This window comes from Triticum urartu, chromosome 1 (assembly GCF_003073215.2).
Source record: "Triticum urartu cultivar G1812 chromosome 1, Tu2.1, whole genome shotgun sequence".
Classification (NCBI taxonomy): domain Eukaryota; kingdom Viridiplantae; phylum Streptophyta; class Magnoliopsida; order Poales; family Poaceae; genus Triticum; species Triticum urartu.
The window spans coordinates 541,143,596-541,166,704 of NC_053022.1; the positions used below are offsets into that span (position 1 = coordinate 541,143,596).

At 46.2% G+C, this 23,109-nt stretch overlaps 2 protein-coding genes across 3 annotated transcripts; both read right to left on the reverse strand.

Moving 5' to 3' along the window:
• Positions 1-3,488: 3,488 nt before the first annotated feature.
• LOC125527931 (CRM-domain containing factor CFM3, chloroplastic/mitochondrial-like) lies at positions 3,489-8,100 on the reverse strand. Its single transcript, XM_048692435.1, has 9 exons — positions 7,224-8,100; positions 6,618-7,095; positions 6,392-6,522; positions 5,421-5,765; positions 5,024-5,180; positions 4,650-4,942; positions 4,503-4,562; positions 4,055-4,132; positions 3,489-3,960 (listed from the first exon to the last, which is right to left on the reverse strand). The coding sequence occupies exons 1-9, from the start codon at positions 7,950-7,952 to the stop codon at positions 3,898-3,900; spliced, it is 2,334 nt and encodes a 777-aa protein (XP_048548392.1). The 5' UTR covers positions 7,953-8,100; the 3' UTR covers positions 3,489-3,897.
• Positions 8,101-12,969: 4,869 nt separating this feature from the next.
• Positions 12,970-22,852, reverse strand: LOC125527941. Of its 2 annotated transcripts, none has more exons than XM_048692448.1 (4): positions 22,192-22,852; positions 19,579-20,969; positions 19,249-19,274; positions 12,970-13,712 (listed from the first exon to the last, which is right to left on the reverse strand). In XM_048692448.1, the coding sequence occupies exons 2-4, from the start codon at positions 20,891-20,893 to the stop codon at positions 13,110-13,112; spliced, it is 1,944 nt and encodes a 647-aa protein (XP_048548405.1). In that variant the 5' UTR covers positions 20,894-20,969; positions 22,192-22,852; the 3' UTR covers positions 12,970-13,109. The 2 variants fall into 2 exon arrangements, with proteins under 2 accessions (XP_048548405.1, XP_048548400.1); XM_048692443.1 differs by having other exon boundaries at positions 19,459-20,969.
• Positions 22,853-23,109: the final 257 nt, after the last annotated feature.

Sequence of the window (23,109 nt, forward strand, 5' to 3'; positions counted from 1 at the left end):
TCGTAAAACTTGGGATTGCTTTTTAAAGAATTCTTCAAAACTCACAGCCTCGTAAAACTCCGTAATCACCTAACCATGTTTACTCAATTACTCTTACCAAGATCCCTACAGGTTCCTAAATGGCATTTCTTCCCTGTCAACCATTCACAATAAAACAACATTCAGTATTTTACTGGACTAGGAGCTCAACCCTAGTCCTGGCCATGGGCAGCCCAGCCCGGCCCGGCCCGACCTTGTCCATGGGCCGGGCTCGGGCCTAGGTTTTGAGCCCAAAGCCCGGGCCGGTCGATTTTGCCATTTAAGGAAGAGGCCCGGCCCGTGGCCCGAGGCCCGACGGGCTTTTAGTGTGATGGGCCGGGCTCGGGCCTGATTTTTAGGCCCGACGGCCGGGCCGGGCTCGGGCCTGGGTTTTTTGCGTCGGGCTTTGGTTGGCCCGGCCCGAGGAATGGCCAGGTATAACTCAACCCTCACTCACCTTCAAGATTCTGGTCAAGGTAATACGCGTCTAATTTTTTTAGTACTTGTAGTAATAAATACGATAAAGGAAGCTGTTGTGGTTTTTTCACGGAAGATGTCCTCGTCAAAGGACTAAGTCTTGAGGCCATCACAATTATGTGATAGCTTGAACGGGATTGATCGAAAAAGGAAGGACACGAGTTTACCCAGGTTCAACTCCTCACGGTGGATGATGATGATCCCGATTACAAGAATTCGCTTTCGCTACCTGGCTTTCGAGAGGTTGTAATTTAGTCTTTGGGTCCTAGGAACTCCCCTTTATATAACATGTTGAGTCCCTAGTTTTACAGAAACATCCGGGTCGTACTCCTAACGCGTATCCTACTTTATCTCATATTGATCGTGCTCTTCAAGTTTAGGAAAGCCTCTCATGGGCCTCTTCGTGAGTTGTCCCATAGGGCCCATGTGAGAGCGGGCACCTTCGGGGCCGGGTCTCGATCTGGGCCTTCTGTCTTTCTTCTTTTTGGCTTCACCATGACCCGAAAGTGACGTGACTACCAGAGCCTACAGGATTGGTTCTTTAAGAACCCCTATGTCCACACATAATTGGTTCTTTAAGAACAAATGGGCTATACCAAATGTTTGTGCAGATCCGACGAGGACTAATCATGAGAATCCATAACTGTGTCGAGTCGTTCTTGACTGGCTAGCAAGCACCAATGGAATTTAACCGCCTTGTGGTCGGGACACAACCTTAGTCCACCTGTCGACTTGCAGCAGCCTATTGATGTGAGCAGTTCTCTGGATGTAAGCTTCACACCAAACATACACATGCTTCAGATCAGGCATCCTGACTGTTGGGACTATGCATGAACTCTGAGAAATCATGAATATTCAAGCCTAATAATTAAGAGTACTTGAGAGTGGGTGGGTGGCTAGGGTTCCAGCCAGCATGTGTCTGACCAAGTGCTTGGAGATAGCTAGGGTTTGTTTTAACAAAATTCTTTGCAAGTGTAGATGTTCTCTTCTTCACTGCTGGATCTAAAGTTCTAGGCCCATCTTCAACAGAATTGAATCGTGAGGATTCTGTGATACATTGATTTTGGTGTTTACATGAAACTTCATCTCCTTTATACGGGTATGTTATCACAAGTCTCCTCACTTGTGTTGGGTCGCCACAGATAAGCGAAGAACGGTTAATAAGGCAAAAAAATAAATAAAGCCAAGAGCTGACAACAAGCATGGCATATGATGGCATACATCTTAATTTTGAACTAAGGATAAAACTTCCATCAACAACATGAACAAGTAATGATCCAACTGAAAAAAGTGAAAGAAAAAAGAAGCAAATCTGACTCTTAGGACACAACGTGTTGTCACCAAAATGCATAAACTGCTAGTGTAGAGATATCTTGCCAATCGTCAATGAGCTTCCCACTATGAAACAATGGTAGAATACAGTACGATGCTGAGATAATAAAAATTAATCTCAGCAATCAAGAGATCGGGCCTACTATGAAGAGCCGAAAAAATGTCATTGAATAGCTAACAATGTCACAAATTATCCCTCATTGACGTTTTATGGGCGTCACAAGCATCGTCACGGAATCCCCATCACAAATTACTCCTAACGACGGCGCACACAAAAAATGTCACTATATAATGGGACATTCGGTGACATATTCCCTCAAAAAGTTTGACCTCTCGAGATAGAGGAAGAGTTTTAGACTTTTAGGATAAGGAATCTGCTAGAGGCGCCCTAAGTATATAAAATGCGCGGCTAAGACTCCTATTGGAAATGATTGGCCAGTTAGTTAAGCATAACGAAATCGCCTATCGACGACAGCTCGTACACATATGTTTGTTTATTTCAGAAGACGGATTATCCGTTTAAGAACACCGTTGACTCTCCATAGAAGAAGAAAGCAGATGGAAATAGAGGCCCGCATTATAAAATAGAGCGCCAACAAGATGAAGAAAAGGTTTGATGGAACAGGTCAACTCCGGATGAGGCCGGTCTTGGTATATATATATATATAGTGGCTCGCCGTTGAGACTGATGAGGGGAGGCAGCCGTCATGTGGATGCGTTGGCATGTTCCTGGCTCCCTCTCGGCGCACAAATTAAGCTAAGCCGATGGGTAGGAGGAGCCAGCACTGGTTGTAGTCTAGTGTAGTGCCGTGTATTAGTAGACACTGATGCGCTGTGCTGCCCCTCTTGTGCTTGGACCCGTCTTCTCTTCTCCCTCCCATGCAATTGATTTTGTGATCCGTACCGTACTCACACGCTTATCGGCTCCCTTTGCCTAATTGTCTGTTTTTCATCACAACGGAAAATATATCATAACATGTCGGTTTTGATCGGAGCAGATAACCCTTGAGTCTCTGTAGCCTGTAGGGGTGCTTTTTATCGTGAATTGCAGCAACTCTAGTTGTACTACTAGTAAGTAGAATTGCGTAACTTTTTATCGTGACGATTGAGCGAGGAAAGTATCTCGCCACCAGCTTCTTCACCTAGGCATCCAATTTCGTCGAATCTGAAACATTCAGAACGTTCAGTCATCTTGCTCACATTCCTTTCTATTGATTGACTGAAACAAATCCGCAGATTACCTTGCCCATGTTCTTCTCTTCAAACAAATCCAAGGCTATGGAGCCGCTCTAGATTTGATCAACTCACCGCGCAAAACTGGTTGGCTATTCATACCATGATCTAGGCAGCAACACAAACGATGCAAATCGGGGTAAAGGTATGAATTTTGCAGTCGAACCAGGTTTACCCTTACCAAAATCTCTACTGGTTTCTGCATGACATTTGTTCCCTGTCTGTCAACAATTCACAAGAAAACATCATTCAGTATATATTTTTTTGACCTGTAATAACACCATTCAGCATCTTACTGGGCTAGGAGCTCAACCCTCACCTTTCAGGTTCTGGACTTGCAGGTTCTCTTCCTGATTCTGATACATGTAAGGTGAATGTAATCCGCGACTAAAAACATGTTTATAGTATAGTACAATTAAAAAAACACATGTCCACAAATAACTGGTTCTGTAATAACGAGCTATACCAAATGTTTGTACAGATCCTACAAAGGCTAATCGTGAGGGTCCACAAGTGAGAAGCGATCCGTCTGATGACTAGCACCCACCTATGGAGGCTAGCACTTCCCTCTTCCCTGAATGTTGCTTCAAATTAAACCTACACAGGCTTCAGATCAGGCCTCCTGATATAGTGATCCAGAGAAGGACATGACTACACGACCGGTAGTTATAGTTGATCCGTTTGTGTATTGCTGAGGCTGATATGTGAAGATGAAACCACACACCATTTACTCTATATTGCTCTATTGTTGGGGACCATGCAGTCCATATTGTGAACAGAAAAAGACTATCTGAACATCTCAAAAAATCGCCGGCGTGGCGAAGCGTGCGATTCCACCTAGTTGTCTTCATCTTCTGAATCCGATTCATCCTCTTCCTCTTTATCATAGTCCTCCATACCCTAATTTGTTCCGCATAAATATCAGGACATCATTAATCAATGAACAAGATGTGCTAGGAAGGCATGATAGGGTACACAGGCACATAATAATTACCTCATCATAGCCCGCTGTATCGTCTTCACTTTCTGAATCTGACGCATCCTCGGCCTCTTCATCGTAGTCCTCCATGCCCTATTTTGTTTTGCATCACATCAGGGAGTCATTAATCGATGAATGAGATGTACTAGGAAGACAGATAGGACACATAATACTAGTGTAAGTATAGTCATCTGCCTCACTGACTCTAGTTTTATGCAATTTATGTTGCCCCAAAACCTTATGCAGTGCACAAGTGAATATGAACCTGGCATGGAAGCCAGTGTGCAAATCCCATCTATATAACAATGATGTGTCTTTTCTACAACTCAAACAACAAATTACTACATTTTGATGAGACAGTTAGCCAATGGGGGGGGGGGGGGGGGGGGGGGGGTATGGCCTAACATAAACATACTGTCTTAACGGACATAGAATAACTTTGTTGTATAGAAACATTACATACCAAATCACGCTTCATTTGCTTCATATTGAATTCCAGTTGATCTATATGCTGGCTGAGGGCCTGCATGAGTGCATGACAAGTCATGAGTTTAAAGAAAATCATAAGGAAGTCCACTCTTTTATGGCAACCTAATATACATGAACTTACTTCATGGCGTTGCATTGCAACTGCCCGTTTCAATGCCTTAGCCTTTGTTAAGAGATTTCTAGGCCTTATGTTAATAGGCCTCCTGTAATTCTTTCCACGGTAAAAAATAAGTGCGTGACCCTTGGGGACTCTTTCGATTGCAACTAGTATACCGCCACTCTCATACTCTAGAAGTCGTGCTGTCTCCTCAACAAACGCCAAGGTCTTTTGCTTTGTAATCAATTTGACAACTTCCCTGTGCTTCCAGTGCAAGTGCATATTTTCAATGACGCCATCAAAGACACCACGGATTCCTAATATAAACAAATAGGATAAATCAATTACTCAATAGAAATGGTTAATCATGTTATGAGGTGATTGTTCAAGAAACTTACCAACAGGCAAATATGCTTTCATTTTCAGACCAATTCTACGGAAAACAGATCTCTCCTCGGCTGTGATCATTTCTCGGTCATCGGATGGGTTTGCAAGGACCATAGAAGCTTCAATCTTTGATAATAACTTCCCTGCTCTATGTATTTTTGCTTGAGCCTGTATATTTAAAGAAGAAATCAAGGAAGAACAAATAACTGAGGTTACAAGATTATGTCACATTAGCATACCTATAAAAGATAAGCAAACTCAACTTCATAATTACAAGAGCAATACAAATAAACATTTCAATACAATGATATGTACACTGAAAATGAAATATTCCAATTTAAGTGGAAGCCCATTTTGCTTTCTTAAGCTACAGTTGTTATTTAAGAACAACATATATAAATTGCTTACAATGGAAAGCTTGTGTTCGAGTCTTCTGAAAAGCTTTTCCTTTTCTGATCTAAAAGACGCTTCTTTCATCTCTTGTTGCTCCTTAGAAGTTACATTTCTTCCCCAACGGGCTTGCGCCTCCTGAAATTCAGCAAGAGTTCCTACGAGAGCATGCCCATCAAAACCATCCTCCGGAGAGTGTTCAATGGAAATGGATCTTCTCTGCTCCTCTAGATTCTGGATATCTTTTGTCAACTCCTCTCTTTCAGCCAAGGCAGCAGCAACAGACGTTGGGAGGAAGTCTTTTCCACGATATATTACAATGTAATATTTATTTCGAAGAAGCAGGGTACCCCCTGTTAGATTCTGGATGTACAAAATTGGGAAACATTAGCAAATGCACCAGAGCTTGTAGAGGTTACAAAAATTATAGAAGGACGAAAATGATCTCCTGAAACATGCTTTTGAACTCAATGTAAACACTAACATGGGAATATAATTCTAAATTGTGCAAGTTCCTAAAGAAAAGATGCTCTTATTGATGCATGACGCTCTATCAGAACACTTCATCAGCAAGCCTATTTTATTGGTACAGGATCCAGGAAGCAAGTTCTATTATGTGTAACACACTTTTGCTGCTAATATTTTATGATTCAGTAAGTGCTGGACATGGTTTAATCCTTTCTACATGTTTACTTGAGCTGAATTCTGGTGGTGATTTTTAGGAACTCTTGATATTGCTAATTGCTTTGGTAGTAAAAAGATAAATTTCATAAGAGATTGAACCAGAAACTTGTCTTGGGACAGTCTTTTAGTTGCACTTATTCATGCATTAAAAGTCTTTAGATGATATTCAGTTGGGACTCAGCTTAGCTACCAAGGACAAAATACAGTCTGATAAGAACAAGAGTTTCCAAGGTCCATTGATGCAACTTTTACAAAGTAGCCATGCCTATCAATGAGAGGGAACAACAATAAGATGGTATCCAAACCTTTATTTCGTCTGACATCAGCTTATTATTTGTGTTCTGGATTCCACGTTTGACAGCTATTTTCACCACCAAACTCTTCTCCCAAAGCTTAACAATAGCCGCGGCCAAGCCTTGATGATTCCGGTTTCTCCCTTCAATGAAGGTTAGGAAGCAATAAGCAGCTGTTTAATGCCAGCAGTAAAAGCTGTGATGAGGGAATGATATTCGCACTATCGAAAAGCAATACCTAGAGCAAAATGACAAGGGAGGTTCCTTGCTAACTTTCGCAAATTAGTGAGCTCTGAGTTGGTAAGGCTTGTACGCATTCCAGTTGGAAGAACTCTAAATGGCGCTTTATAACCTGGAATTGTTTGAGGCAGCAAGTCGGCATCCACAGGTAAAATTCCTGTTCCCCACCAATCCACAAAACGAGGGCCCAGCTCATCAAGCATTTGATTGAACTCCAGCTCTTCTTCCGTCATGTCCTCTGTATTGTGCAGATCCAATATGGGTGCATTATCATGTTGAGCAGTTAGATCCTTCCCCTGATTATCACTCTCAGCAGTGCTCGAGCCATCGGGGATGAACAATGTACTATCTTCACCCTTCCTCAGTGACGAGGTACCGTCCAAAGGTTGAGATTTCAGAGGCCTCGTGTAATTGCTCCCGCGATAGACAACCATGACACTCCCTGCCCTCCATATGATCAATCCTCCTGTTCGTCTCTGACCAATAAAGACTGGACATCAAATTCACTGGAACAAACAGAAGATTGCAGGTCCAATTGCGACAACCAATAATGAGACTGAACATTCCTAGTGCTGCATTATTTGATAATGCAGGGGCAGAGTACCTCGACAAGCTCATGGGCAGTCTTCATGTCGTTGGCGAGGTCCTCGTGGAACTTGAGGCGGACCAGCTCCGACTTCCTCCAGGCGTCGTGGATCTTCTCCGTGATGGCCTGCGTGACCCCGGCCTTGGGCACGGTGATGCGGTCCTTGAGGGTCATGCCCATGCCCCGCAGGCGGCGCAGCTCCACGTCGTCCATGGTGAGCTCCGCAAGGGAGGGCGCCCTGACCCGCTTCCTCTTGACCCCGTCCGCCTCCTCGCCGTCGCTCTCCCGGTCCCTCTCCCACGGGAGGACGGCCTCGTCGAGGCCGGAGGCGGCGAACTGGCGGTCGGGGCGCGCCCAGCTGCGGTCGAGCAGGTCGCCGAGGCGCTCCCTGCCGTCGAGCGGGGCGTCGGCGGGGGAGGAGGAGGGCTCGTCGTCGTCGGTGCCGAGGCCGAGGTTGCGGAGGCGGTGGACGATGCGGTCGATGGAGGTGGAGGGCGCGTGGCCCGGGGAGGGGGCGGGCGCGGGCGCGGAGGGGTCGGCGGGGGCCCACTTCTGCATCCATGGCGCGCCGCCGCGGCTGGGGGCGGGAGGGGCGCGGTTGCGGCCGGAGGAGGAGGGCGCGGCGGCGGCCGCGGTGGGGGAGGCGGAGGAGGAGGCGGGGCGGGAGAGGGAGAGGAGGCGGAGCGGGAGGAGCGGGCGGGAGGAGAGGCGGAAGGAGTGGTGGAGGGGCAGCTCGGAGAGCGCCATGGCGGCGGAGGTGGTGGCGGTGGTTGGTTGACCCGTGCGGGTGGGGGTTTGGCCTAGCGCGGTGGCGCCATGGATGGGGGTGGGAGGTTTTGGGCCGGCTTGGCTCGGCGGCGGATAAGGTGGAGGTGGAAAGGGAAACAGGGCGGGGATATTTTTTTAGCGGGTTTGGGCTTTTGTTGTGGATTTAAACGGATTTGAGCACCTAAAGGAGTGGACGGCTCTTTGATTTGAATTTGAATTACACTTTCAGGATATAAACTCTTGGGAATTGTTTCATGTAAAGATCGTTTGATTTGTAAGATTATATATAAAACTTCATGTTTTTTTTGTGAATCGCTTTTACGCTCGAGGGATTAGGCTTCAGGCATGATGCTCGCATTGAAGACTTACAACACGACGCACGCCAAAGGATATCAAAGGGATGAGTAAATGCGCGACTACTAATTTTAAATTTCTCGGTTGGTTTTTAGGGAGTTATTAAATAATAGTGTCTCTAAAAGTGCAATTAAGTGGAACACTCTAAAATGGTGAGCTCACTAGCTAGATATACAAAGTAAACAGGCAAATAAGTAAAAGTAAAATACACCACAAGTGCTGAAATTATTAGAGGGGTGTCAACTTAGTCCTAATACTATAAAAAATGCATATATATAAGTCATAAAAGATTGCCAAGTGTGTCATCCACACACATATCCACGTTGCATGAGCTTTAACTTGCATAGGGATACGTTGACTGGTGTGAGTGACAACCTCCCCCCCACTCCTCAAAGCTCATATCTTCTCATTTTATGGCCCTCCTCCTTGCACACAGTTTCTCTCTTGCCTTCCTCTCCACCTCCAACGGCTACAGTCCACCTCAGCGCCCGAAAATCATGAGCGTGATGAACTCCTTTGGCACAACACTAGAACCGCTCTAATGTATCTACCTTCGCCGCTCAGGAAGGATCGTCTGGTCTGGGAGGTAAATAGGGATGGAGCCATCCAGATTTACGTGCCAGGATGGAAGGAGGAGGACTGAGCCTGAAGCCTGCCTCCTACCATTGCCGCCCTCCCGCGTGCACTGCTGCCGCCCTCTTCGGGGAAGGTAAGCGCCGTTGTGTGGGGAGGGTGTCCCGGCCCTCATGTGGGAGAGAGGGACCACGACAAACACAGATGGGATGGCGATGAATGGGTCATGGGAGAGAATCGAGGTATTAGGATGGATGGCTTGGTCAAAATGATGGCCAGGCCCTATCCGCGTAGGTTTTGTGCAAAGAAGAGGGCCACAAAATTAGATGAGAGGACCTTTGGGGGTGGTTTTGTGCAAAAAGTTGCCACATGGCAATGGTCAACCTGCCACCCATGCAAATCAAAGCTGAAGCAGAGCGAATAGGACTACGGGTGACATACTTAGCACCCTTCTAGGACCCATGTGTGCATTTTCATAGTATTAGGACTAACTTGACACCTCTCGAATGGCTTTAGGATTAGTGTATTTTGTTCAACAAGTAATAAGGACCACAGTATAAGACTCTGGAAAGGAAATAATTAAAGTAAAGGACATGCGAGATGTATACCGAAGTCCACGCCCGTTGTGATGCTAATCTCTGTTGGAGAGGTGGTAATCAACTGAAGCACCACGCGACATCAAGTCTCGCCTTTGTCTTCGAGAGTCTCAGCCCACAAAACATGAGCTCCATTCACTTCTGGGCCAACTCAATGGCAAACCAGCATATCCCATGTGGGTCTACCAACTGGATTTTTCCCTTGGATCTATGTGTGTGCCAAGGTTTCATATAGGTTGTAGGTTTATTGATTCCCACACATCATCCTTTGGGTATCCCTTCCTAATAGAGCGCTGCTATACACACGACAGGTGCAGCCGAACTTTGGACGATCCTATCGATCCAACCGTGCATGCATGGCACAAGATGGAGCGCATCCGCCAGATCAAGCATCGTCCACTCATCATGCAATGAGCATCGGCTGCACAGTAGTTCCATGACTCGAACACAAGAACAACAAAACATCTCTACTCTTAAAGGGGAGTCTCTGGTCATGATGGTAAGTTTGGTTTTGTTTCGTACGTTTGTTGTTTTCACCTTTTTTTGATAAACACCTCCTTTATTAATTGGCTACAATAGTAGCATCTGATACAATTAAGGGGATGATAGCCGACGGGGGATCATCCAACCATACATCAGGAGGATTGAATCTAGCTAGACTAGCTAATTCATGTGCTACCTTATTATTCTCTCTAAAACAATGCTCATAAACAATATGACTGAATTCTAAAGACATGAAATAACAGTCATCAAAAATCGCACTGGCTACCGAAGCTGAGTAGCCTTCTCTCAGCGCTTCAACCACGTCCGAATTATCTGAATTCACCTCAACTTTGCTACATCCAGTTGTGCGAGCAAGATTTAGGCCGAATCTGATTGCAATTGCCTCAGCAGTAAAAGCATCATAACAGACTCCAAGTTTTTCATTTGCTACAGCTATAAACTTGCCCTTGTGGTCTCTAATGACAGCACCTACTGAACCTTCAAGTAAGTCCTGATCAAAACTCGCGTCCACATTTAGCTTGACATACCCGGTCCTTGGTCTCATCCAACCTCCCAAATGAACTCTTGGCCGTGGTGAATTCGCTGCTATAAAGTTCTCTGCCAAGGAGCGTACAGCAAGATTGATCTGTGGCGCCGTTTGTGGGTCACCTCCATGTGTAATTTTTCTCCTTTCCCACCACAAGTACCAACAGCATGTAGCCACCGTTTCTCGCAATTTTGGCAATCTTAGCACATGGATATGATCGTCCGGTAGGCTAAGAAGATAATCCAACATAACCTCCCCGCAAGTATTCATCGCCAATCCCCTCTGTATTACATCCCACACTCCAAGCAGTTTCCAAACCTGAATCGCAACTGGACATACAAAAAGCAGGTGACGGATACTCTCCGGTCCTTTGTTACATACGGGACAATTTGGTTTGATCTTGATATGTCTATCCGCCAATATTGCACGGCATGGAACAGCACTAAGAAGTGCTCTCCAAACAAAATTTTTTACCTTTGCTGGGCAGCTCAAGCTCCACACCGAATCCCATGTAGGTGTTGGCGAGGAAGAACTCGCTGCACCTTGCAGATTGTGCCCAAACTTTGACTCCCAGATAGCGTGGTATGCTGATCTTACGGTGAACCCGCCTGTTTTAGTGAAACTCCAAGCTAAAAAGTCTGTCATTTCATATATTGGTAGTGGAATTGCAAGAATTCTCTGAGCATCAACACTGCAAAATGTTTGGTTTATCAGCCCCGAATCCCAGTCACTTGACACTGGATCTATAAGCTCTGACACCCGAGAAAGGAGATGATTCCCTCTAACAGAGATTACTTTCCTGGTGGGAGATTGTGGGATCCAACTATCTTCCCAAATTTTTATTTGTTGTTTCGCCTTAATTATGTACTAGCATTCTTTGGACAGAAGGATCACGTTAATTATGTAGAATATCATTCTTTTGAAGGGAGATTTTGTTAATTATGAAAAATATCATCAAGCATTGGACGAAAGGATCACATTGTAGAGTATCATTCTTTGAATGGGAGAGTATCCTTATTTTGATGAAAGGATCACAGTAATTATGGAAAATACCATTCAGCGTTTCACGGGAGGATCACCAAAATAAGTATCCACTGTTGCAATACATGGGTAGTTAAAAAAAGCTAGTAATTTATACGGTTTGTCTTCTTTCAACATTATTTTTTGCTTTTTTTGGGGGGGGGGGGTCCGACCTTGTTTGCTTCATATCTTTGAGACTGGATCTCTGTGTATCTATATCAATATAAAAAACCCAAAAGGGCATATCAAACTAATCTCGTCTATCGAACCATGTCAATCCAGTGACCTAGATTGATCCCGTGTTGAGCACTCAAACATATTTAGCGCATAACCAGCATCATACCAAATATCAACATTAGTACTAGAAGTGCATTGCTTCCCCAATGATATTTTGGTGTTGGTGACAATAGGGTCAGTGAGGTTTAATATCGGTTATCAGGTTTATGTCAGGATATTGGCCTCTTGGCGATCGTCCACGGACGTGGGTGACCCCTAATTGAAAAAGAAAAAGGCGTGAGTTTTCTGAAGACTCGAAAGTTTTTTTGTTTTATTTGAGTCATAGAACAACCACAGTAAGAAGAGGGGTCGAGGTGTTTGACAACTTGGGAAACATGATACCTACTCATATACTTTTTCCCCAAACCTTTCAAATCTTCAAAGAAGGGATTTGACCTGGTAAAGGTGTGCTAGTGTTGGGACCCCAAGTCCCCGGAGCCTAGAGACCTCGCACCTGGAGTGGTCAGAATGGTTCTGGTCACCCGGGCACCTGGACTCGCAATCGCAGACCTCTGGCACAAGTGGTCGGTTCTCTTGATGAGACCGGATCCCCGGAGAACTGGAGTGGGTTTTATCCCACTTGACACCCCGGGCACCCAGAGTCCACCACAAGACCCATTGAGCTCACCTCCGACGAAGAGGAGTAGACTAGGATTTTTAGTTGTTTTTAGGATCCTTTTTGCTATGTAAAAATTAATTCAAAAAATGAATGAAAAATCACTGTCCCTTTTTTGGTGACTTCAGTTGGATGGCAGACTTCCCACCCGCCTATCCATGGACACACCCGGATGTGTCTGCTAACATTTGATGATGTCCATATCATGATTAACGTTGGATTTGCCCTGAGTTGTTACTCCTATTTTTCCACTACAAGGCCACCTCGTATTTTGAGTCTAACTTCGACTATCTATTTGACCAGCAAAATATGAGTTATATGCACTAAAATGTCTATGATTCACATTTTATTTAAATGTGAGTCCACAATTATACTCTTTGTAGCATATACCTTATATTTTATTGATCAATTCGTTGATCAAAGATAAACACAAAATACGAGCTGATCTTGAATAAAGAAATGGAGGGAGCACTACCCAATTTGCCTTCTACTAACTGATCTCCCTTCAGAAAATAACAACAAGTGGTCATATGACGAGCTATAGCTGACATTACACATACATATATACACTTTATTTATACAATCTTTAGAACAAACCACATGACATGTAGCGGCAAATATTACACCAGTACACCACACAAAACAGAAGAAGTAAAAAGCTAGCCAGCCACTCAGGCTCCTTCCTCTGCCTTCCACATAACACAAGGTCCCTTCCTTTCATAATCAAATGGCCGGACCTTGCTCATCATCCGCCCGATCATCGCCATCGCCTTGATGCTCGGGAAATGGCCTCCAAGTTCCCTGGCCGCGACGTCAGGCTCCGCTGCTGCTCTTGTTCCCTGCCCTGGTCCTCCGTGCGAAACAGGGGCGACGCCACCCCGGCACAATCTTCCTATCCAGCAGCGAACACGCCTTGCTTCAACATGGTCGGCAATGTAGGTGCCGGACATTCCACCTGCTCCTCCAACCGGACGATAGTCTCCGGTTCTGGGCCTCTTGGAACGGTGGACATGAGGGTCTGTGGTGTTATGGAGCAGGCGCTTGAGCCATTTGTCGCTTGGATCGGCACCCGCCGACAATCGATCCGTGTCGTTGGGGACTTGATTTCTTGTGCTGCTTTGGAACAGCGGGGGGTCCAAGTCCATGATTTCTGTTTCCGGCATCGAGTGATTGGCATTGACTTTGCGAAATATGTTTTCTTTGTTGTATCTTGGTGATCCTTCAATGGACAGAGTTGCCAGCTGCTCATTTGCTCTTTCTGCGCACCCATTGTCCTGTAGTACATTTGTTCATAATGCGAATATCAGTATCAATAAAAGGTAACCCTTCCAATGTGAATTAATTGATAGAGGTCCAAAACTACAGAGAAGTACACCGCCTTTGAGGAATTGACATATTGAACCATATGAGGTAATACGTAAGCAAGCATACAAGGTGCAAGATGATACAGTCCAAGCAAGTAGAATTATACTCCAGGCAGAAAGTTGTGATATATACTCGACCAAAGTGCTAATTCTAAGAAGCAAAGTTGAGGATGCAGAAAAATTGCATGCAAGATAAAAGTCTTATGAGTTTTCATCATATAATAAATAACAGTATAACAGCAGGTCCAAGCAAAAACAATTCAGCGTGATTCATTTTTATGCCCAAGACAGGCCATGAGTGTGATATGTGTTAGATGCATATAGTCTTTTTTCGGTATATCCCCATTGTATAAGGGGTTTACTGCACTTCATCACACATGTATATGTATTGGCCTTTGGCCCTCAGTAATGTTAGTTGCCATTCATCCAACATGGTATCAGATGTTAGGTTCCCTTCTCTCCCGCACGCTGTAACTCCGTGCTAGCTCCTTCCCCGATTCGCCCATTGCCAGGTCCGGCTCTTCCTCCCGCGGATCCGGCCGTCCCGGCTCTCCTCTCCGCGAATCCGGCCGCCCCGGACCTTCTCGCTGGGCTCCGGCCGTCCTGGCTCTCCTCTCGGCAAATCTGGTCGCCCCGGACCTACTCGCCGCGGCTCTGCCCGTCCCGGCCTTCCCCGCTGCCCGGGGCCGCTGCTGCTCCACTGCTCTGCTTCGGCTTTGCTCGAGGCCGGCCGCCGCTTGAGCTCTCCGCCCGGGTGCTGTTCCATCGGGCTGGCTCAGCTGCTGCTCTGCTTCCAGCGGGGGGGGGGGGGGGGGTCCCCAACCCGTCGGCTCTGCTCGAGCTCGAGTCGCTGGCCCGAGGCGTGAGCGAGCGCTCGTGTTTCCCTCGATCCAGATTGGGTTGTCCTGTACCCGTTGACTTCCAAAAAAAGGATACCTCAGTATGTCATCTTCGGGCTATGTGGCTGTTCCTCGCTGCTCGGTGATCTTTGATGGCACCAACTATGCTGAGTTCGCCGGTTTCATGAGTATTCATATGCGCGGCCTCCTGCTGTGGGGTGTTCTCTCTGGCGAGGTACCCTATCCGCCGTGCCCTGTTGCTCCGGTGGCGCCTGTTCCGCCAGTACCGTCGGTGATTGCTGCTGATGCTTCTCAGGCTGATCGGGATGCAGCCAAGACTCTTGATGATGCTGCAGTTGATACTTATGATCAGCAGGTATCTGCCTATTCTGATGCTCTTTCTGTCTACTGGGATGATCTGTCTGCTTACACTCAGTGGTGCAATGATGATGCTCGAGCGGCTGCTGTTCTCACTGCGAGTGTTCTCCCTCAGTTTGCTTCGGAGTTCATGGGACTTGACACGGTTGCAGCGATGTGGTCTTATCTGTGTCAGCGCTATCAGCCCTCTGGTGATGCTCTCTACCTATCTGTGGTGCGTCAGGAGCATGCACTTCAGCAAGGTGATTCCTCTGTTGATGAGTTCTATTCACAGTGCTCTGCCATCTGGTGCCAGCTTGATTCTCTTCGGACAGTTGTTTGTGGAATCTGTCATTGCTGTCAGACTACTCGGTCTGATCTGGAGTTTCAGCGTGTTCATGAGTTCTTATCTCGTCTCCGATCTGAGTTTGAACCTTGACGTGCTCACTTGCTTGCTCGTGGTCGTGTTCCTATCTCGGAGGTACTTGCCGAGCTTCGTATTGAGGAGTCTCGCCTTCGCTCTGCTGGGTTGCTTCTAGTTCCGTCAGTGCTGGCCGCCCGAGCTCCTGTGTCGTCTGCTCGCCTCACTGCTCCACCGCTCCTGCCTACTCCTCCAGGGGGGGTCAGCCATCCTCCTTATGCTGAGAAGGGCCCGTCGCGCTGTGACACCTTCTGTGGTTACTGCTCCCGGTCAGGTCACCCAGAGTCTGATTGTCGCCAGAAGAAGCGAGACCAGAGGCGCTCCCCTTCCGGCGGGACTCCTGTGTCTTCCTCGACTCCGTCCCTCACTGATCAGGACATTGTACGACTCAAGCGTCTACTTGCTTCATCCGGCTCCTCGTCGACTGGTTCTGCTGCTGCAGTGACTGCATCCCCTTCATCACCATCGCAGCCACCTACACAGTCAGGTACATCTTCGTGGGTTCTTGATTCTGGAGCTTCTTTTCATATGTCTTCTGATTCTTCCACTCTATCTTCTCTTTGATCTCTTGATTCGCCTGTTAATGTTCTTACCGCCGATGGCACACCTCTTCCTGTTGCTAGTCGTGGCATTCTTTCCACTCCTTCCTTTTCGGTTCCAAGTGTTTCACATGTTCCTCGTCTTACCATGAATCTTTTTTCTGCTGCCCAACTTACTGATTCTGGTTGTCGTGTCATTCTTGATACCGACTCTTGCTCTATTCAGGATCGTCGCACCAAGGCTTTGGTTGGTGCTGGCCCTCGGCGCCGTGAGTCAGAGGGTCTTTGGGAGGTCGACTGGCTTTGTGTTCCTTCCGCTGCCAGCTCCCATGCTTTTGCTGCCTCTTCGTCTGCGTCCTTCCAACAGTGGCATCATCGCCTTGGTCACCTCTGTGGCTCTCGCTTGTCTTCCTTAGTCCGTCAGGGCCTCTTAGGGTCTGTATCTGGAGATGTTTCTTTACATTGTAATGGTTGCAGACTGGGCAAACAGACACAGTTACCTTATCCCACCAGTGAGTCGGTATCTCAGTGTCCTTTTGACTTAGTTTATTCTGACGTTTGGGGTCCTGCTCCCTTTAATTCGAAAGGTGGTCATCGCTACTATGTACTGTTTATTGATGATTTCTCTCGCTACACTTGGCTCTACTTCATGAAATCTCGTGGTGAGGTTCTCTCTATATACAAACGATTTGCTGCCATGGTTCACACCCAGTTTTCCATGTCCATTCGTACTTTTCGTGTTGACTCCGCTGGAGAGATTTATCTCCCAGCTGTTGCGTGGATTTCTCACGGAACATGGTACTCTTGCCCAGTTCTCTTGTCCTGGAGCCCATGCTCAGAATGGTGTTGCTGAACGTAAGCATCGTCATTTGCTTGAGACCGCTCGTGCGATGATGATTGCTGCTTCTCTTCCACCCCATTTTTGGGCTGAGGCTGTTTCTGCATCCACCTATCTCATCAACATTTAGCCATCGACTGCCTTGCAGGGTGGTATTCCTCTGGACTGTCTCACCGGTCGCTCTCCTGACTACTCCGCTCTCCGTATGTTTGGCTGCGTGTGCTATGTTCTTCTTGCCCCCCGAGAACGCACCAAACTGACTGCTCAGTCGGTTGAGTGTGTTTTTCTTGGTTACAGTGATGAGCACAAGGGCTATCGCTGTTGGGATCCTGTGGGTCGTCGCTTGCGCATCTCGCGTGATGTGACTTTTGACGAGTCTCGTTCCTACTACCCACGTCCTTCATCCTCGATCTTCTCTGTGGATGATCTCTCTTTCCTTCTCCTTCCCGATACAGCTTGCTATGTGCCTTCTATGTCATCTCTTCCTCCGCCATCTCTCATTCCTTCTCCTTCACCACCGAACCCACCTTCTCCATCCTTCTCATCCACCTCTTCACCATCATCACCAGTTCGTCGCCCTCTCTCACCGTTTCCTCTCCACTATACTCGTCGCCCTCGTCCTGAGGATGTCTCATCTGACGTGCCTTCCACCTCTGGTGCAACTCTTCTCATGCCTCCCCCGGTTCACAACCTCCGGGCTCGGCCTCGCCCCCCGCCTGATCGCTACTCTCCTGATCGGTATGGTCTCTCTGTCATTTCTGAGCCCACTTCCTATCAGACTGCCATGACTCAACCTGAATGGCAGCTTGCGATGGCCGAAGAACTTGCTGCCCTTGAGCGCTCTGGCACATGGGAGCTGGTTTCCCTCCTTTTCCGTCCCTTCCGGTGTTCGTCCCATCACCTGCAAGTGGGTCTACAAGATTAAGACTCGCTCCGATGGTTCTCTTGAGCGCTACAAATCTCGTCTTGTGGCCCGTGGTTTTTAGCAGGAGCAGGGACGCGACTATGATGAGACATTCGCTCCTGTGGCTCAAATGACCACTGTCCGCACTCTTTGTGGCTTCTGTTCGTCAGTGGTCTATCTCTCAACTTGATGTCCAGAACGCCTTTCTCAATGGCGAGCTGTGTGAGAAGGTTTACATGCAGCCACCACCGGGGTATTATGCTCCTGATGGTATGGTCTGTCGACTTCGCCGCTCCCTCTATGGTCTTAAACAGGCCCCTCGCGCTTGGTTTGAGCGTTTCGCCTCTGTGGTGACTGCCGCTGGTTTCTTGCCCAGTGATCATGATCCCACGTTGTTTGTTCACACGTCTCCTCGTGGTCGGACTCTTCTCCTTCTTTATGTTGATGACATGATCATCACTGGTGACGACTCCGACTACATTGCCTTTGTTAAGGCTCGCCTTCATGACCAGTTCCTCATGACTGATCTTGGTCCTCTTCGCTATTTTCTTGGGATTGAGATCTCCTCGACCTCCGATGGCTTCTACATCTCTCAAGAGAAATATATTCAGGATCTTCTTGCTCGAGCTGCTCTCAGTGATGACCACACTGTTGTGACTCCTATGGAGCTCAACGTTCAGCTTCGTGCCTCTGATGGTGATCCCCTTCCTAATCCCACTCGCTATCATCACCTTGTTGGTAGCCTTGTCTATCTTGCTGTTATGCGTCCTGACATCTCCTATCCCGTTCACATCCTGAGTCAGTTTGTTTCAGCCCCCGCCTCTGTCCACTGTAGTCACTTCCTCCGTGTTCTACGATATCTTCGTGGCACGCTCTCTCAGCGCCTTTTCTTTCCCCGCTCTAGTTCTCTTGAGCTCCAGGCTTACTCTGATGCTACCTGGGCTAGTGATCCCTCTGATCGACGCTCACTGTCTGCTTACTGTGTCTTTCTTGGTGGCTCTCTTATTGCCTGGAAGACCAAGAAACAGACTGCAGTTTCTCGCTCGAGCACAGAGGCTGAGCTGCGTGCCATGGCTATGTTGACAGCTGAGGTGATCTGGTTACGATGGTTACTTGAGGATTTTGGTGTGTCTGCTACTACCTCGACTCCCTTACTGTCAGACAGTACTGGTGCTATCAGTATTGCACGTGACCCGGTGAAGCACGAGCTCACCAAGCACATCGGTGTGGATGCCCACTTTGTGCGTGCTGCTGTGCAGGATCAGACTCTCGCTCTTCACTACGTGCCCTCTGAGTTACAGTTGGCTGACTTCTTCACGAAGGCACAGACTCGAGCGCAGCATAACTTTTTCCTCTCCAAACTCAGTGTTGTTGATCCACCATGAGTTTGAGGGGGGGGGGGGTTAGATGTGTATAGTCTCTTTTCGGTATATCCCCATTGTATAAGGGGTTTACTGCACTTCACCACACATGTATATGTATTGGCCTTTGGCCCTCAGTAATGTTAGTTGCCATTCATCCAACAATATGCAAGTGCAGCACTGATACCTTTTGCATCAACGATGAATCGGTGCCTGCAAAATTCCAGAACAAGAAACTGAGCGATACTATTTGACTGATACTTCAATTTTCAATATTACCAACAAACACATTATGACAGCAAAAATGACCTGACACGAGTTTGAGCTATCACTGTGTACCAAAGAAATACTCTTAGTTAATACTATTATATTACATTATTTGAGGATAATCCCTCACCTGCTGAGGACTTTGACACATGTTGTGAATCTCCATGCATTGTTTTAGCTTTAGGTGAGAATTGGTTCTGGGCTCCAAATAAAGGACTGCAAGAAGACAGCAAATCTATCGGGTACGTACTTTGTGATTTGGAAGGGATTGTCAGCATTTCAAATAAACAGGGACCGTTTTGTTCAACAGAATCTGTAAATCTGTCCACTGGTTGTCTTTCACGGGTCACTGCGCCACCCTTACTATTTGTTGCCAGTATGCTTGCAGCTGGATCAGGGAACATGCAGGAGTCCGTTACATTCGCTGCATATTCCATTCTGTGGGTATTCAGATCATGGTGCTTATCAGATATCAAATGACTTGCAACATAAAAATCCTCATCATCCTGCTTGCTGTTCATAAAGTAATTGATTGGTATGGTCTCGTATTCTTTACCAAGTACTGGCGTCGAAAGCATGACTCCTGCAGCAACTTCATGTTTTCTGAGTCTAGTAGGTGTTCTTGACTTGTGATTCTGAGGGGCACCTCCAACTGTTTGGCCCTTGTCACTGTTTTCTGAAAGATTGAACTGCTTTTCACCACATCTGCTGGGTGGCTCCTGATTTGGGTTTGCAAAATAGTGAACTGTATCCTGCTCATCTATTCGACAATCTGACGATGAGTTATTGTCAACTTTTAATTTCTTCCCTGAATGATCAGAAACGAGGCAGGTAGGGTCTTCTAGGGGATGTTTGATGCTCCCCGAAGGTTTGCAACGATCCATGACCATGTCAGTCATTCGAGATGGAGCAACGTTTAGCTTCGGAATTTGTTGTGGCACAAAGAGATCATCGAACACAGTACCGGTCGCATACTTCCGCTTTGGGCTGACTATACTTTCCACTTTCTGATTGAATGACAACATAGGAATCTGGTTACAATGTGAATCATCAGGGTTCTCTTCTGAGCTCACAAGTTTCTGAAAATTCAATGGTAGGTCTGAAAGCCTGCAAACGGAAAGTGTTTCTGATACTACCCTCTTGGCATAGAAATTTTCATCTTTCTGCATCTGGATCTTACAGCTTTGAAAATGCCCATCTCGCCATTCAATTTTGGTCTGTTCAGCTTCTTGCCAAGCATCATTCGCCACGCCCCACATGTTAGGGTCTAATCGCGGCACATTCTTCATTGAAATTCCTTCATGGTTTCTTCCCAACATTAGCCTTTCAGCCACGGTGGATTTCCTAAGCTCAAAAGGTGAAGTCTCAGAATTTTTTGTGCAATTGCTATTGTTGGCATCCTCCAAAGGACTACAGCTCTTGCCATATGGACTGCTGCTTGCTCTGGTCCAGTGTGCCATCCACTTGGTATGTTGCTGGCAAGATGACTCTCCAGGATTTCCTTTGCCCAAAACAACTTGGAAGTCTTCTTCCTCATTGAATCTATTCCTGGCGCAGTCTGACATGATTGAGTTACTGGGTATACAACTCAAGTAGCATTTCTTCACAACTTTACAGAATTACAGTACTAGTTGCAAAAGTCTGAAAGCAAAGATAAATATGAGTTTACAGAATGAAATACTCAATCTGTAAACAAATATAAGAGCATTTAGATCACTACTTTAGTAATCTAAATGCTCTTATATTTCTTTACGGAGGGAGTACTAATTAATTCCTGGCAAAAGAATGCGAATCATTAAAAAAGAAACATAAAGAAGGGATCATAGTACAATTGCAACTATGTTAGTTTCCATATTTGAAAAATAGGGTGTTAGAAACATTCTGACCAGAGTAAGTGTGACAGGAACATCAACACTTTCGTTGAATACATGCAATGAACCCTTATAAAAAGGGAAATATATCTGAAAAGTTAACAAAAATGAGTTTCTTCCACAGACGAGGATGATTTGAAGGAGTCTTTTTTTTGGATGCTCCATCAAAACTTAAAAATCTCATAGAAAAAATAAATATACTAGAACTTTTTGCAAATGAACAAAAACATCTAGTAATCAATTTAGTTAAACCTAACTAGGACTAACCCATGATAGCTGGGTGTTATATGTGGCATGACTGAACTCAGCTAAGAAAGGGTCCCCAAGATATCATAGCAAGTCATGAGAGATATATATGAGTTTACACATTTAAATCCTAAATCCTTGCAAAAGAATGATACACACATCGGTAACAAATACACATAAAGAAGGGGTGAAAGTACAATTGCTATTATATTAGTTTGGATATCTGAAAAAGAGGGTGTAAAAAACATTCTGACCAGAGAAAGTGTGACAAGAACAGCAACAGTCTGGTTGAATACACATAACGAACCCTTCTAAACGGGAAAGATATATGAAAATTTAACGGAAATTAATTTCTTTAGCGGACAGGATGATTTGAAGGAACCTATTATTGTTTCCTGATGCTGTATTAAAAGTTTAAAACTTAAAATCTCTTTGCTGTCATAAATAAAAAAAACTAAAAATCTCTTGGAAGAAAGGGGAAGCACACTAGAAACAGTTCCAAAGCAAGAAATAGAATTTAGCAGTCAAACCATGGTGAACCCGTAACTAGGATCAAACCATGACCATCGGATATTATAATTGACATGACTGAACCCAAAGAATAAAGGAAGGGTCCCAAAATATTATATCATGTCATGTTAACATATACTTTAAGCAGTTACCAGTAAAGAAGAGCAATTCAACCAGAACCCCATACTACAAGCTCAAAAGGGTGATTTAAATTGGCAAAAGTAGTGTTAGCTTACCAAGTAATAAATGAAGTTCCTATATTAAAACACCCCGGGGCAAGATGATCTTGAGAAAACCAGAGAAGGCGTCCATAGAATGTTCCTTGTGATGTGAAGGAGGAATGCTTTCTCTCGTACGTACCAGCCTGCTAGATATGATCGTCGTCGTCGACGAGCACTTGTATACTACTTCCTTGCCAAAGCCCAAAAGGCGGCATGGTTTGGGGAATTGGGTCCAAAAAGGCACGAAAGGAAAGTTCGTCCGGACACTGAACTGATAAATTTGTCCTGTTTGTTCATATGCAGAGAACAATGGTATGGGTGGATGGTGTGGCAGAAACATTTCAGGGTCAGGAATTATATGTGAAAGCAACGGATTTTTACTTGGGAAAGGTACTGTGGTGAATTGGTGATTGGCGGAGCTGGAATTTCTGTGATGAGGGTTGAAGGACCGTACGTAGTTCACTCAGTCGGCCAACGTCAGTTGAAGGACCGTAGTTGAGTTAGGCATAGACACATCCGGGTTTATCTCACGATTTATTACAGCGTGATGTGCGGTGAGTGTGCCTAGGCATGGAAGGGAATTCCTCCATGGTTTCAGATGCGAGCTGCTGAAAGTGACGACACAAATCTAGCAGATCTAGCGGCCGAACCGGCTTTGAACAGAACAGAGGGTACATACAATCTTCAGAAAGCAGGGTAGAGCATCCTCCTCGGGACTAGAAATTTTTGGGAGCAAACCGACAACACTCACCCATGTAATCGGCGCCACGGCGAGGATGGCGACGAGCCGACGACCAAGGGGCCTGGCGACGGCGAGCACTCCTCCCTACTCCTCCACCTCCTCCTCCTCCTGGGCTCCCACTCCTCGCACACCCTCGCGGCCAGATGCCCAGTTGGGAGAAGAAATGGGCGAGGCGTGGAGGGGGCACCTGG

Excerpts from the sequence above, each read along its gene's own strand:
- LOC125527931 (XM_048692435.1), bottom strand. The coding sequence starts at position 7,952 with ATGGCGCTCTCCGAGCTGCCCCTCCACCACTCCTTCCGCCTCTCCTCC. Across the intron at positions 6,523-6,617 it reads CCCTTGTCATTTTGCTCTAG|GGAGAAACCGGAATCATCAA; the intron begins GTATTGCTTTTC and ends CCTTCATTGAAG. Across the intron at positions 5,766-6,391 it reads TGATGTCAGACGAAATAAAG|AATCTAACAGGGGGTACCCT; the intron begins GTTTGGATACCA and ends TTGTACATCCAG.
- LOC125527941 (XM_048692443.1), bottom strand. The coding sequence starts at position 20,893 with ATGTCAGACTGCGCCAGGAATAGATTCAATGAGGAAGAAGACTTCCAA. Across the intron at positions 19,275-19,458 it reads TGTGTCAAAGTCCTCAGCAG|GCACCGATTCATCGTTGATG; the intron begins GTGAGGGATTAT and ends GGAATTTTGCAG. Across the intron at positions 13,713-19,248 it reads ATTCATCGTTGATGCAAAAG|GACAATGGGTGCGCAGAAAG; the intron begins GTATCAGTGCTG and ends AATGTACTACAG.